This window comes from Petaurus breviceps, unplaced genomic scaffold (assembly GCF_028583685.1).
Source record: "Petaurus breviceps papuanus isolate PSGF00001 unplaced genomic scaffold, PetGlider_PUasm1.0 90925, whole genome shotgun sequence".
NCBI lineage: Eukaryota > Metazoa > Chordata > Mammalia > Diprotodontia > Petauridae > Petaurus > Petaurus breviceps.
The window spans coordinates 26,757,018-26,770,036 of NW_027187380.1; the positions used below are offsets into that span (position 1 = coordinate 26,757,018).

The 13,019-nt window shown below is 37.4% G+C and overlaps 2 protein-coding genes and 1 long non-coding RNA gene across 4 annotated transcripts in view; 2 read left to right on the top strand and 1 right to left on the bottom strand.

Annotated features, from left to right (window-relative positions):
• The window catches only part of PITPNC1 (phosphatidylinositol transfer protein cytoplasmic 1), a 432,818-nt gene extending 427,475 nt beyond the window's left edge, over positions 1–5,343 (top strand). The window contains exon 8 of one of the 2 annotated variants that reach the window (XM_069076613.1): positions 257–5,343. In XM_069076613.1, the coding sequence (XP_068932714.1) occupies positions 257–570 (314 nt within the window). In that variant the 3' untranslated portion in view covers positions 571–5,343. The remainder of the gene's footprint in view (positions 1–256) is intronic. The other variant, XM_069076614.1, reaches the window with a different exon arrangement.
• LOC138152623 (uncharacterized) overlaps positions 1–13,019 on the bottom strand; it is a 634,969-nt gene that overhangs the window by 274,666 nt on the left and 347,284 nt on the right. The gene's annotated exons all lie outside the window — the stretch shown is intronic.
• The window catches only part of NOL11 (nucleolar protein 11), a 276,383-nt gene that overhangs the window by 222,031 nt on the left and 41,333 nt on the right, over positions 1–13,019 (top strand). The window lies entirely within an intron of this gene.

Here is a 13,019-nt window from a genome sequence, read left to right on the forward strand (position 1 = left end):
ATGTTTGGAAAAATACATTGAGAAGTGTTCTAGGAAATTCTGAGTAAGTATTCAGAAAGACTACTCTGGTTCTGAGATATCTGTGCAAAAAACCCAAGAAGCTGATACTTAGGGGAGGCTCTGTCTCCCTTGATTTTGAATCTGGACAGATCCCATTAAAATAGAGTTAACAGATTTACCTTTGAAATGGGTACGATGCATGGAAGTCCATCTTATAACCAACTAATTGTTAGCCTCTTTTTTTTTTTTATTGAAGACATGACAATGGATGAAGTCCGAGAGTTTGAAAGAGCAACTCAGGAAGCCACCAACAAGAAAATTGGAGTTTTCCCACCTTCAATTTCTATCTCCAGCATTTCCCTGCTGCCTTCTGCAGTTCGCACTGCTCCCTCTAGTGCTCCGTCCACGCCTCTCTCCACAGACCCGCCAGAATTCCTAGCAGTTCCCAAAGATCGCCCTCGAAAAAAATCTGCCCCAGAAACTCTCACTCTTCCGGACCCTGAGAAAAAATATACACTGGATTTACCTGGTGTACATTCTTCAGATAAGCCATGTCAGCCCCAAGAGTAACAATGAATAAAATTTCGTGGTTTTTTGGGTGTTTTTTTTTCTTTATTGGTGGGGTTTTGTTGGTATGGGAGGTTTTGGGGGTTGGGTTTTTTTTTTTTTTTTAGGATTCTTCCGATAGAGAAAAAACTGCCTTGTTACTCAGACTTGTTCCTTCAGATCTCTCAATGAGCATGCAACTGATTATGTAATTCCATATATAATCTGAATTCCAAAGTACACCATACAGCATCCATAGTACACATCAGGAAATAGTCTGATGATAAATTGCAAAGGACAAAAGAAATCTCCTGTTTTAATAATTATAAGCCAGGAAATAGATTCTGATATCAATATGTGATTAAGTTGATAAGGACTCCAAGGGTAAACAAATGAATACTCAGTGAAAAGGACAAAAGTCCATCTTCTTCCCATTAAACCTAAATTTCTAAATATATATATTGAATAGTCTCAGGCTTGACATACTTAATTGTTAAACTTTGAACTTATTATCACCAGTACTTGAACACCCATAGTGATTGTCCAGCTTCATATTTTGTTAATAATCTGACTCAGGATTTGGGGCCTGATTAACTCTTTAAACTTAAAAAAAAAAGTTAACATACCAAGGCTCCAAGTGCAATTATTGATAATTGACTTTATGGCCATTAATCCTATTTATACCTTACACAGAATTTGTAATGGAAAAAGATTCTACTTGTTTCTACCTTTTAATAACTTTCCATTCTTCTCTCTTATGGCCTACAACTCTAGCTGTTGCTTGAATGAGGGAAGCCCTAAATGATTGCTCTGGGCCTGATTTAGGAATTAGGTTTAGGTGAAATCAACCCCCTTCATCTCTGAAATTTCCATCCTCTCACTTTTGGACTCGTTACCCACCGAAGATGTCAAAGTTCCACATTAGCAGAATGGAACTGATAGATCATTGTGCCAGTAGGGTTTTATCAGAAGTATTGAGGGTAAAGTATTGTATCAGTAAAGTCCTGTGAAAGAGTCCTAAAAAATACTTTTGGGGGGTTATTTTCTGCCTCCCATTTTCTTCCATTGTGGGTTCTTGGTAATAGTTGCTGCTCCCTTATCCTTTTATCCATCCTCCAACCTTATAAAACTGTCATTCTCAGTATCTTTCCTTGAGGTCATAAATGAATATGTCACTGGAGCTAAGTGAATAGCAAGAGGAAAGTGGGGGTTGGGGGAAACAAAGAGGGCCATTACTGATAGAGTAGAAGGCATGGGAGAAATCATTGACCTCTACTTGCAAACTAAATAGTAGAATCAAATGAAGTTATATCTATTAAGTACTTAAGCACAGTGCCTAACACATAGTAGGTGCTTAATAAATGTGTGATCTCTTTCCCCCCAACCCCCCAGAAATAATAATAGATGAGATTTTGCCTAATTTTCTTTGATTGAAACCAGGTGGGGCTACAGGACTAGAGGGATATGGGAGGTATCCAAAGGGGATGCAGCAAGAGAATTCTAATAAATCACTGGACCCAGTCTATTTAATTTCACGCTTCACTGCCTTGAAACTCAGGAGAAAAAAAAATGTAGAATCTCAGAATTTACATTTGACCTTTAAATGAGGGTGATCCAACAGCTCCCCAGGCAACACCCCAATTATGACCTTTTTAGCTCAGGAATGGGGCCTTCCCCCAGACCAGGATTTCCAAGACAAAAAGACTAAGGGAAGGTATTGTAATGTGCCCTGTCCAAAGTCCTGGACCTGTTTACTTCTGTCCCTTATTCACAATATTTTAAATAGTCTTTTGCTAGTAGTTAACATCCTCACAGTATACAAAAATTACCTCTAGAGACAAGTTAATGTTCGGTTCATTTCTTTAGCTGTTGATTGAAAGGAGGTAGAGCAAAATGTACTAAGATCCAGACCTTAAGAAATTCAACAGTTGTGAAAAGTTTTGGTCTCTGGATCATCTCTTTCCCCTTGAGTGATGGTGTTTATAATAAAGCATCTTCCCAGCATGGCACAATCACATGATGTTTGCTTATGCAAAGTTTTCTTTCAAACCCCTGGAACTTTTGAATAGTTCCATAGGAGGGGTGTACTGGAGCCAGCTCATACCTACTCTAACCAGTTATTAAATTTACAGGAAATTTTAAGTAAATTTTCAATTACCTCCCCAAAATTGTCAAACACTACAAATCTTGGCCTGGTTCATCATTTTGTTATTGTCTAGACTTAAAAAACTTAATAATGCAGATTAAAAGTATAAAAAATATATATCCCTATACATTTTCTTTTTTTCAGAGAGCTGATTGTTAAAACATTTACCAGTACACCCCTTGTAGAAGATAAAGTAAATGTCTGATTCTGGTGAGTGTAATTTTAGAAATGGGAAGACAAAATCCATTGACAAAAGATAATGAAATGTTAAGTATACTTGTTTACAAGCCAGAACCAGAGCTGGAGGTAAGAGGTAGTGAAGGAGCACAGAAATAAATCATTTGACATGGGTTAACATGAATTTATTTCTTTTACCTTAGTCAATATATACCTAATATATGTTTTTTTCCACCACTACAATCCTCAAATTTTGCAAACCAACCTTTGCTCTTGAGGTCAACAAATCTATGTGCTTTAGGAAGCCTATTTTAAGATTTTCTTTCTTGATTTTCATTTCTTCCATAGCCAGAAATAAAAATCAAAGCTGCCCTTCAGTAGTTTAATACTTAGCTGACAGATTAATGGTCTTCAAGGCTTCATACATTTTTTTTCCTGTCTATGTATAAAAAAGGGGGAGAGGAAATACAAATATTCCTTTGGCTGCTTTGAATATTACCAGGAGACATAAAACAACTTCAATATTTTACATACCTATGTCTTGAAGTGTGTCATTTCACCAACTCCATAAATGAATTTGCTATAGGATTTTGCTATATGCTATAGGATTGTGTGATATTATATATATATATATATATACACATATATGTAAACAGTTGCATTTCTCATAAAGATGAAAATAAAATGGCTGTTGGAAATTTAGAAAGAAAGCAAAAAGCAGTAGCTTGAATTCACTACGCATGTTTGGGGAAAAAATGTAATTCTTTACTCAGTGCCTCTGTATACAAAATGGTAATCCAGCTTTTTCACCAAAATTGTATGATACATGTATATAGATTGAGTTTACCAAATCTCACACTACCAGTTTAAGTCTCTAATAGCTGAATTAAAGTAAAAGATCCACAATTATAGCACATATATTTCCCTTTCTTCATCCCTGACGCTGGTAAAGATCATGAAAATGTCATTTAATCTCCTTACTTTGGGTCATAACAGTGACAAAATACCACCAAACTTTCCATCCACTGTGAGCATAAGTATCTTACTCCTCACCTTGCTTTCCTGGGAAGATATCTCAATTTCTACAGCTATGCCCTCAGTCTCAAACCAGCACCAAATCCCATTGTATTTTTCTTTCATTCAGGAAATAGGGACATATATCTTTTCCAATGATCTCTCAAGAAATGGAAAAATGATGACAGAAAAGTGGCCTCTGAAAGAAGGCTGTTGGCTATTACCATGTCTTAACCAAAATGGTGATTCAATTTCATATGTTTTTGATGGTGGATTAATCTGGAAAATCTTTTTTTGTGGTTTTGAATCAGTTTGTGGGGGAAAGAGTGGTTCACACATTTAGAGTATTTATTAGCTACATTTCTTGTGAAAAGTCACTCTAGCCACCATGGTTGTTGAAGTAGGGAAAGCCAAGATTCAAAACCCTAACAATACCCAAAAGGGAATTCTTTTAACAGATTACAGTAATTGGTTAATAACCCAGTTCACTCAGAAGCTCCCTGAATTTTTTTCTTTTTAGTTCAAAGTATCACTGGTTTAATGTAAATCAGATTAAATGAAGGAACTTAAAGTTTTCTTCCTCATAGCCCAAAGTCAGTCAGTGGTTCAGGTCACTGGCATATTGGTTTAGAAGAACCAGATTATAATTTGAATCAATTCACAAAGCCCATTAGAAAAGAGGAATCACCCAACATCTAGTTTCATTTTTATTATCTCCCATAGTAGGTGGAAGAGATGGTATCATGCCATTTGGAACAGAGCTTTTGAATTTAAAGGAAAAATAGCTGTCAAGTGATGGCAGTCTGAAAAGAAAATAAATTCTTTAGGCCACTGGCATACACTCTGCTAAAACTAAACTGTTGCTCAGTAACAAAGAATTGATTTGCTTCCCAGTTTATCTGGTCACTTCATGTTAGGTCTTTAAAAAAAAAGTTTGCATTTAAAATACAAGTGTATGAGCTTTTAGGAATTAGTGCAGTAAATGTAAGTAAATGTTAACTTCTCAGATGCCATTATTAAAATGTAATTTCGCTGTTTATGTTAACATATGCTTTATGCTAAACTCAAATGTTTTTGCTTTAAATGATGAGCGTGTTTGTTGAATTATGTTTCCAGTTTGTGTGTATCCCAAACAACAGATTGGTTGCATTTCTTTGAATATTGATGACAGCTCTATGTAAATTCAAATATCCTGTAATATCTGTTGTTTACATTTTAGATTTGGGGTTTTGATTAAGTTAGTCAGTATCCTACTGCCAATGCTGAAGGACCAAGTTTAGAAATGCACAATGTTACAGAATACAAAGCAGAGCAAATGAATTGATTCCCCCACTTATGCCATCCTTCTGTGTCATTTTATGACTGTTTTTGTGTTTTTCCCCTAGTTATTTATTATCGTTAATAACTTACTTTTTCTTACATTCTGTTGTAAATAAACTACCAAGCAATCTTCTTTACAAGTGTAGATTCCTTTCTCTTTCTGAGCAATTCCCCAACAACAATAACAAATTTGTGAATTTTGACACATCTCTCAATTTCAGGACTTTTGCCTGCCCTAGAATTGCAATCAGCCAGGAATGGTGGAATTATCTCATTAAGGTTTGTCCAAAGCAAGGGATCTTTGCTTTTAGGTATGTCAAAGATGATTGCTCTGCTTATTTTATTAGCTTGCTGACCAATCTCTCAAAGAGAGGTGTTTGTTTTTAATTATAATACAACCTATGAGAAGTCAAATTAAATGCACTAACCATTATTGATCCCAGAAGACAGTTGGTGAAACATAATTCCCTCCTCTCATTTGAGTAGAATGGGGTTTATGGGAAGTGAAAATGTTCCATTCTCTGACAGATGGAGTTATTCAGTTATATTTAACTGTCTTTCTTTGTTACAAGGAGGGTGCTATTTTCTTTTTTTTAAGCAATTGGGGTTAAGTAACTTGCTCAAGGTTACACAGCCAGTTATTTCTGGGTGTGGTGCTGAGTATCTGAGCCCGGATTTGATCCAGGTCATCCCGACACTGGAGCCGGTGCTCTTACTCGCTGAGCCACCTGGCCTCCCCTAAGCAATTGGGGTTAAGTAACTTGCTCAAGGTTACACGGCCAGGTGTTTCTGCCTGGGTGCTAAGTGTCTGAGCCCAGGATTCGATCTCCAGGTCTTCTCAACACTGGAGCCGGTGCTCTTACTCGCTGTGCTACCTGGCCACTCCTTTTTTTTTTCTTTTAATAAATTATTTATTTTTAGTTTTCAACATTCACTTCTATAAGTTTTAAATTTTCTCCATCTCCCCTCTCCTCTCCTCAAGACAGTGTGCAATCCAATATAGGCTCTACATATTCATTCTTATTGAACATATTTTCACATTAGTCATGTGGCATAGAATTAGAACAAATGGGAGGAATTATGAGAAAGAAAAAACAAAACAAAAAAGAGCAAATAGTATGCTTCGATCTGCATTCAGAACCCACATTTCTTTTTCTGAATGTGGATGGCATTTTCTATCATGAGTCTTTTGGAGTTGTTTTAGGTCTTTGCATTGCTGAGAAGAGTTAAGTCTATCAAAGTCAGTCATCACACAATGTGGCTATTACTGTGTACAATGTTCTCCTGGTTCTACTCACTTGACTAGGCGTCAGTTCATATAAGTCTTTCCAGGTTTTTCTGAAATCAGCCTGTTCATCATTTCTTATAGCACAATAGTATTCCATTACATTCATATACCACAATGTATTCAACCATACAAGGAGGGTACTATTGATGGGGATGGGGATAGGGAGGTGTGTGTTAGCAAATAACTGTGATATAAAAACCAAAAAAAATTAATAAAACTTCTATAAAATTAAATTACAGAATGAAACCCAGAAGGAAAACCCTTTGAAATACATTCTTTTTAGCTAGGCTTGCTTCTGGTGAAGTTGGAAAACAGAATGACTTTACCTAGGTTGGTGCTTTGCATCAGTCCAAGAAATAAAATGTTCTTGGCATGGAGTGGCCAAGGAAAGGGTTAAGAGAGAGAAACTGACCTGATTCTTAGCTTCTCCTAGACTAGTTTTGAAATCATAGTACATTATTTGGTTGAATATGCATGTGGTTATAGTCATATTCAAATATAAAACATTTCAAAGGCAAATGTAAATAATTTATGTTCTTCTTCATTAACTTGAATGATGTTGGGTTTGGACTGTAATATTTCAGAGTCAAATCTGATCATTGGCACTGTTTTTACTCAAATTAAAAAAAATTTATGCTCCAAAGGATTCATTGTGCACAATAATATGCAGAGCCAGCTGCCTATTAGTAACACTTGGAATCCATGTTGTACTCTTAAGCACCCAAGGGATGTAATCAGTGTATGATAAATGTCCGTTCTAAAATTTCATTTATTACTTTGTACCTAAAATTTGCAGTTAGAGTTAATGTCCAGGTCATTAGTTTGTGGGTTTTTATTAAATTGTTTTTTACTACACTCAGAGTAGTGTGAACATTTAGAGGTAATCTCAGGTTTTTCTCCCTTCCTGTTCAGATACCTATTTTTTTTAAATGCTTTCTGGAATTTCCTTAGAATCTACCTGTTCATTTCCCAAAATAAAATTTGTATTGATCTCTAATTCAAAGATTCTTAACATTCCTCTGTGTCATGGATCCATTTGGTAATCTGGAGAAGCCTATAGACCCTTTCTCTGAGTAATATTTTTAAATACACAAAATAAAATACATGCATTTACAAAGAAAAGCAATTATATTGAAATACAGTAATAAAAATTATTTTTTAAAAAATAAGTTCACAAACACCAGGACAAGAAACCCTGATCTAATCATTCACAGGCTATCTCTGCTCTATGGAAATCACTCAGCAATTAGGTACTCAGTTCCTAGTATGTTCCAGGCATTGTGATTTGTACTGAAGATAAAAATACAATGAATAAAACAATACTTATTCACAATGAACTTATACCCTACCAGAAGAAATAATGAGTTAAATGTTTAGAGGAAGCTAGGTGGGCAGGGGCTGGAGCTCAGCCTGAAATGAGGAAGATCTGAGTTCAAATTCATCTTCAGCTGTATGGGAGTTGGGATAAGTACATCCAGAGCCTATACATGCTACAGAATCAATTGTTCAAAACTATAAACTAGATATATGCTCCTCCTGATCAACTTCAGAGAAATGCAGTACTTTAATCATTAGACAAAACACTTTATGATAGATGAATGATGAAAAATATCTTGTGATTGACTGGGAGAACCAGACATACCTCTGGACCCATAGCAAACCAACTGAGAATTCCACATTCTAGCAGCTAGTCAGTCTAATCTCTAATGATAAAGGAGGAAATTGCTTGTGAAGGAGGTAAGAATTTCTCTTTCCTCTCTCCCATACCCAAGTGACTAGAAGTAGTAGCAGTGGCTACCAGGGCAGTAATGCCCAATAACAGAGAAAGCATCTGCAGATGGATGTGGAAAAGTATGTGCCCATATGAAAACTTCAGGAAGACTCTATGAAGGGAGAAAAGGACTCCTAGAAACCACCTTTGCCACAAGGGCTCTCTGTACCTGTGCCTTACCATCATTCTAACTGTGAGCCCACTGTCCCTAGGAACCTCTTATGTATGAGCTGAATGTGTTCCTGATTTGAGAGGATTGTATTTGTCACAACTGCCTTTGCTATACCTACATACAGATAACATTCTGAAGGCTAATTAAGTCTGGTTAATAATCATTGTGACACACACTAATGGACATGAGCAACATTACCAGAAAACTCTAGGTCATTAGAGTTACTCCAAAACTCTGAAGGGAGTGGTAATCACCCATTCTCTAGGGTTAGCCCTCCAATTCAATTAAGAGTTGGGGAACAAGCCTCAGAGGGGGTTCTACTTATGTCTTGTGCTCAATTATGAGCAAAGAAAATTTGGTGCTTGTGAATTTTTGTGTGACTGATGCTGATAGAGTTAGGGACTCAGACATAACTCTCTTTCAGCATAGTACAGACTGAGATACCAAGGGACAGTGGGAGGGAGATAACATCAGGCAAAAGGGGTTACTAATCCCATCTGGAAATCCCACATGTAAGAGAGATATGCTATTAATATCATGCTCCTAGGTAAACATAAGTTTTCCATAAACAGGGAAAATCTATAAGCAAAAGTCATAAATGTATATATATACACCCAAAGCTAAAGAAAATAAGCCTTTGAAACGTGTGTCAGTTATGCCTGAGCAGGACCAATCTCCTAGAGTGGCACTCATACCCCTTATAGGTAGTATATCTTATATTTTTCTTTTTTTTTTGGAGGGCAATTGGGGTTAAGTAACTTGCCCAAGGTCATACAGCTAGTTTTTGTGTTAAGTGTCTGAGGCCAGATTTGAACTCAGGTCCTCTTTACTCCACAGCCAGTGCTCTACTGACTGTGCCACCTAGCTGCCCCAACATCTTATATTTTTCAACAAATAATCATTCTGTTGTGGGACATCACCTATTTAATAATTTATGAAGGTAAAATATGCAAAACAGCAATGGATGCAGTAAAAATAAGAATTCATTTCTTGGAGGATAGAATGAAAGGAGATATAATTAAAACAGGAAAAGTTCAGAAAATAATGGGAAAAAAGGAAGGGAAGCAAAGCAGATGAAATGGACAGATTTAGAAACCAAGAAAGAAAACCTCAGAATTATTGGGGTTCCAGAAAATATTGAAGAAATAAATGAATTTGACTAACATTTTTAGAAACTGTGTAAGAAAAGCTCTCATAAAAGTGAAAAAGAAGTGATATTCTGCTAATAAAGGAAATTCATAGACTATCAAAAGGAAAGAACTAGCCACTAGAGTTAAATGAGTAGGGAGTGAAGTAAAATTGTTAGATCTGTGCTTAAGGAAAATCACTTTGGAAGCATGGTGGAGGATGGGCTGAAGTGAGAGCAGACTGGAGGCAGGGAGACCAATCAAGAGATTGTAGCAATAATTCTGGTGACAAGTGACAAGGGTATGAATTAAGGTGGTAACTATATAATAAAGAAGGGTTGTCCCTCTGTAGTGCCAACGCTATTCACAGCATTGATAGCGACAGCAAATATGCTGGCATAGTTCTCAATTGCAAAATATAACAGACTCTCCATATAGAAGACAGAAGCAAAACATTTATTCAGACACCAGAAAAATCAAATCCCAACACCAGAAACTCAAATTCATCATAATAGCAAAGAAGTTAATATGCCATAGCACAAAATGAAACCACACAATCCTTTAGCCTTTCCACAAACCAACACTCAAGCCTATTTCCCTGGGTGTGTCTTCTCTCCCCCACCATCTACTTGCTCTAACTCCCAGCTTCCTGTGGGCTTTGCTCCACCCTTCAGCAAGCTCCTCCCATCACAGGCTCCATGTGATTACATTCAGCCAATTGGGGGCAGGGAAAATCTTCAAATCTTTAAATTCCCTTAGTCTTATTAAGGGGCAGGGAAGATCTTCAAATTACCATTATACCCTCACTGGTCCTAATTATGAGTTGATAGGGGTGAGGGAGGATAAGTGAAGGACACAAGTTTCAGGGCAAGCTCCCTAGTCTCAGTCCAAGTAAAAGAGATGCCACCAGAATGGGTCATCCCCAGGTGGAGAGTAGCTCCAGAGATTTGGCCACTGCAGGGTATTATATAGGAACTAAAATGGGGTCAGAATGCTCCCTTCTTTCCCCAACTCTAAGTCAAGGGTTATACATGGCCAAGGCCTAATATCAAATCAGTCCTACCTAAGTGCAGTGGATTAAGAATACTAAAGTCCTGATATGATAAGTAGGCAACCTTAAAGTGTCAGAGAATGATCCTGATGGTGAAAAGACTGGACCTCCTCACAGGGTACTCTAGAGTAAATGGGCCAAAAGAGGTAGGAACAGCAAGATTTATCAACCCTGATGGGGTTCCAAACCCATAAGAACTGATAAGGTCACAGAGAGAGAGACAGAGAGAGAGAGAGAGACAGAGAGTAGTATAGAAAAAGAAGGGAAGGAAGCCAAGGGCAAAGGGAACTATTGAATACAGCAAGATGAAGGTTGAAGACTAAGAAAAGAACAGCAGATTTGGACATAAAAAGATGACTGATATCTTCAGAAAAAGCAGCTTCTTCAAAAAAAAAGAAAAGAAAAAGCAGCTTCAAAGCAACAAAATAGAAAGCCAGATTGCAATGAACTGAGGAGTGAGAAGAGAGAAAATGAAGACAGCAAGCATTGACAGCTTTTTTAAGGAGTTTGGAATAAGAGTAGAGGACAATAGCTTGAGGAGATGGTAATCTATTGGAAGATTTTTTGTTTGTTTCTTTTTTAAGAAAAGGGGAAGCTAAAGGAAGATTTTAAGATAGTAGGGAATATAGCAGTAACTAAAGGTGAAGGTTAGGGAAAGGAGAAGATTAAGGTTACAATGTGGTAGAAAAGATGGGAGGGCATGGGATCAAGGCACCTGTAGGAAAGTTGTCAGTGACAAAGGGAAAGGCTACTTCAGGGGAGACTGGTGATGGGGGATGATGTCAAGAGGTTTTGAGATGAAAGAAGAGAAGAGGAAGCTCATTTCAAATGACCTCCATTATCTCAGTAAAGTAACTCCTCAGGTGAGATAGAGAAGGGAAAGGAAGGTATAAGAGGCTTGAAAAGGGAAGAGAAGGTCTGGAATAGCCTTTGTAGAAGTGAGATAGAGAATTAAATAGGGAGGAATAACAGGATTGCATTGAAACAAAGGCTCAAAGTTGGAAAATATGAATCCAGTCATGTATGAGTTCTTCCAGCTGCATTTAATGGCTCCTGAGTAAGCAAATGGTAAGACCAGTAGAGGGCAGAGATTTGGCAAAGGATGGGCAGCAATAGGACCAGGGTAATAGGGATTCAAGAGTAGAGGATTACAAAAAGTTTAATTAGCTATAATTGAGATTAGAAACAGAGAAACATTAAAACAGTACATACACAGAAATGATCTGAGAAGACAGAGGGGTGGGGTTAGGAGAGGCAAGACATAGGAGAGATGGAATGCTAGGAGTTTGTATTATAGTCAATTAGTAGAGATATAGAATTCACAACCCCAAACCTGCAAAACTCCAGAGTGTGGCCCAAACCAACATAAAATGTAAATGGGAAATGTATAACAAAATAAATAAAAATATAACATATAATTTAATTCGTGGTTTTCTAAGTACAGCCAGTGGTAGAGAGGATGATGAGGGTTGTAACATTGTCAAGGAAGAGACAGGTCTCAATGAAGATTAGTAGATAGAAAGAATATGAGAGAAAAATTCGTTATAGAATAGGAGGAATTCCAGAGAGCATAATAGAAGTAGGGCAATGGGCTGGGTAGGATCAGGAGTTTGGAGATAGTTTGGGAATAATGTGTAATTAATTAATACAGGCATTGGGAGAGAAACTGGTAGTGTGAGATGGCTATTCATGGGAGCAATAGTGTGTGGTAGAAGAATAATGAAGCTCACAGTCTTAAAGGGATGTTGTTTCAGGGTAAGATTCAGGAATCCAGAGACTTGATCACTCCTGCCTGTTCCTTGTATGTGGCTGGGGGTGTGTATGTTGGGGGTGAAGCATGTAGGGTAGGGTAGGGAGATGGAGGGAGAGAACCACTGGTGTTGATGCAGTTGGGTGTAAGGAGCCCTCTGCTTTCACTAAAGTATGGGGGGGTAGGGAAAGAGAAATAAAGCAGGGAAGGGCATAAAATGTTATTGTTTCTGGATTATCCTGACTAATTTTGGAATGCAAACTTTTGACACAGATGGTAACTACTTTCTTTGCTGAACAATTTTATTAGACTAATGAGCTAACCAGTCAGTGTTTGGGTTTGAATAACATGGTGCTGGGAATGACATGACAAAGATTTACTCTTGAAAGACTTGAGGTATTTACTGAAGGATACACAGGATCAGGTGGAAATCAGTAATAGCTCTAGTCTCACTTCTAAAATGGTACCTCCAACTGGTGCAGTTCACCCTGGACCTCAGCTTCCTACAGTATGAGATATGCTACAAGCTTCACTGATAACAAATATGTTTAACAACTTTGGTGGATAGAGCACTGGGTCAGGAGTCAGCAAGAGCAGTTCCAATCCAGCCTCACGCACTTAACTAGCTTCAGATTTTGTTGTTCAGTCTTTCAGTAG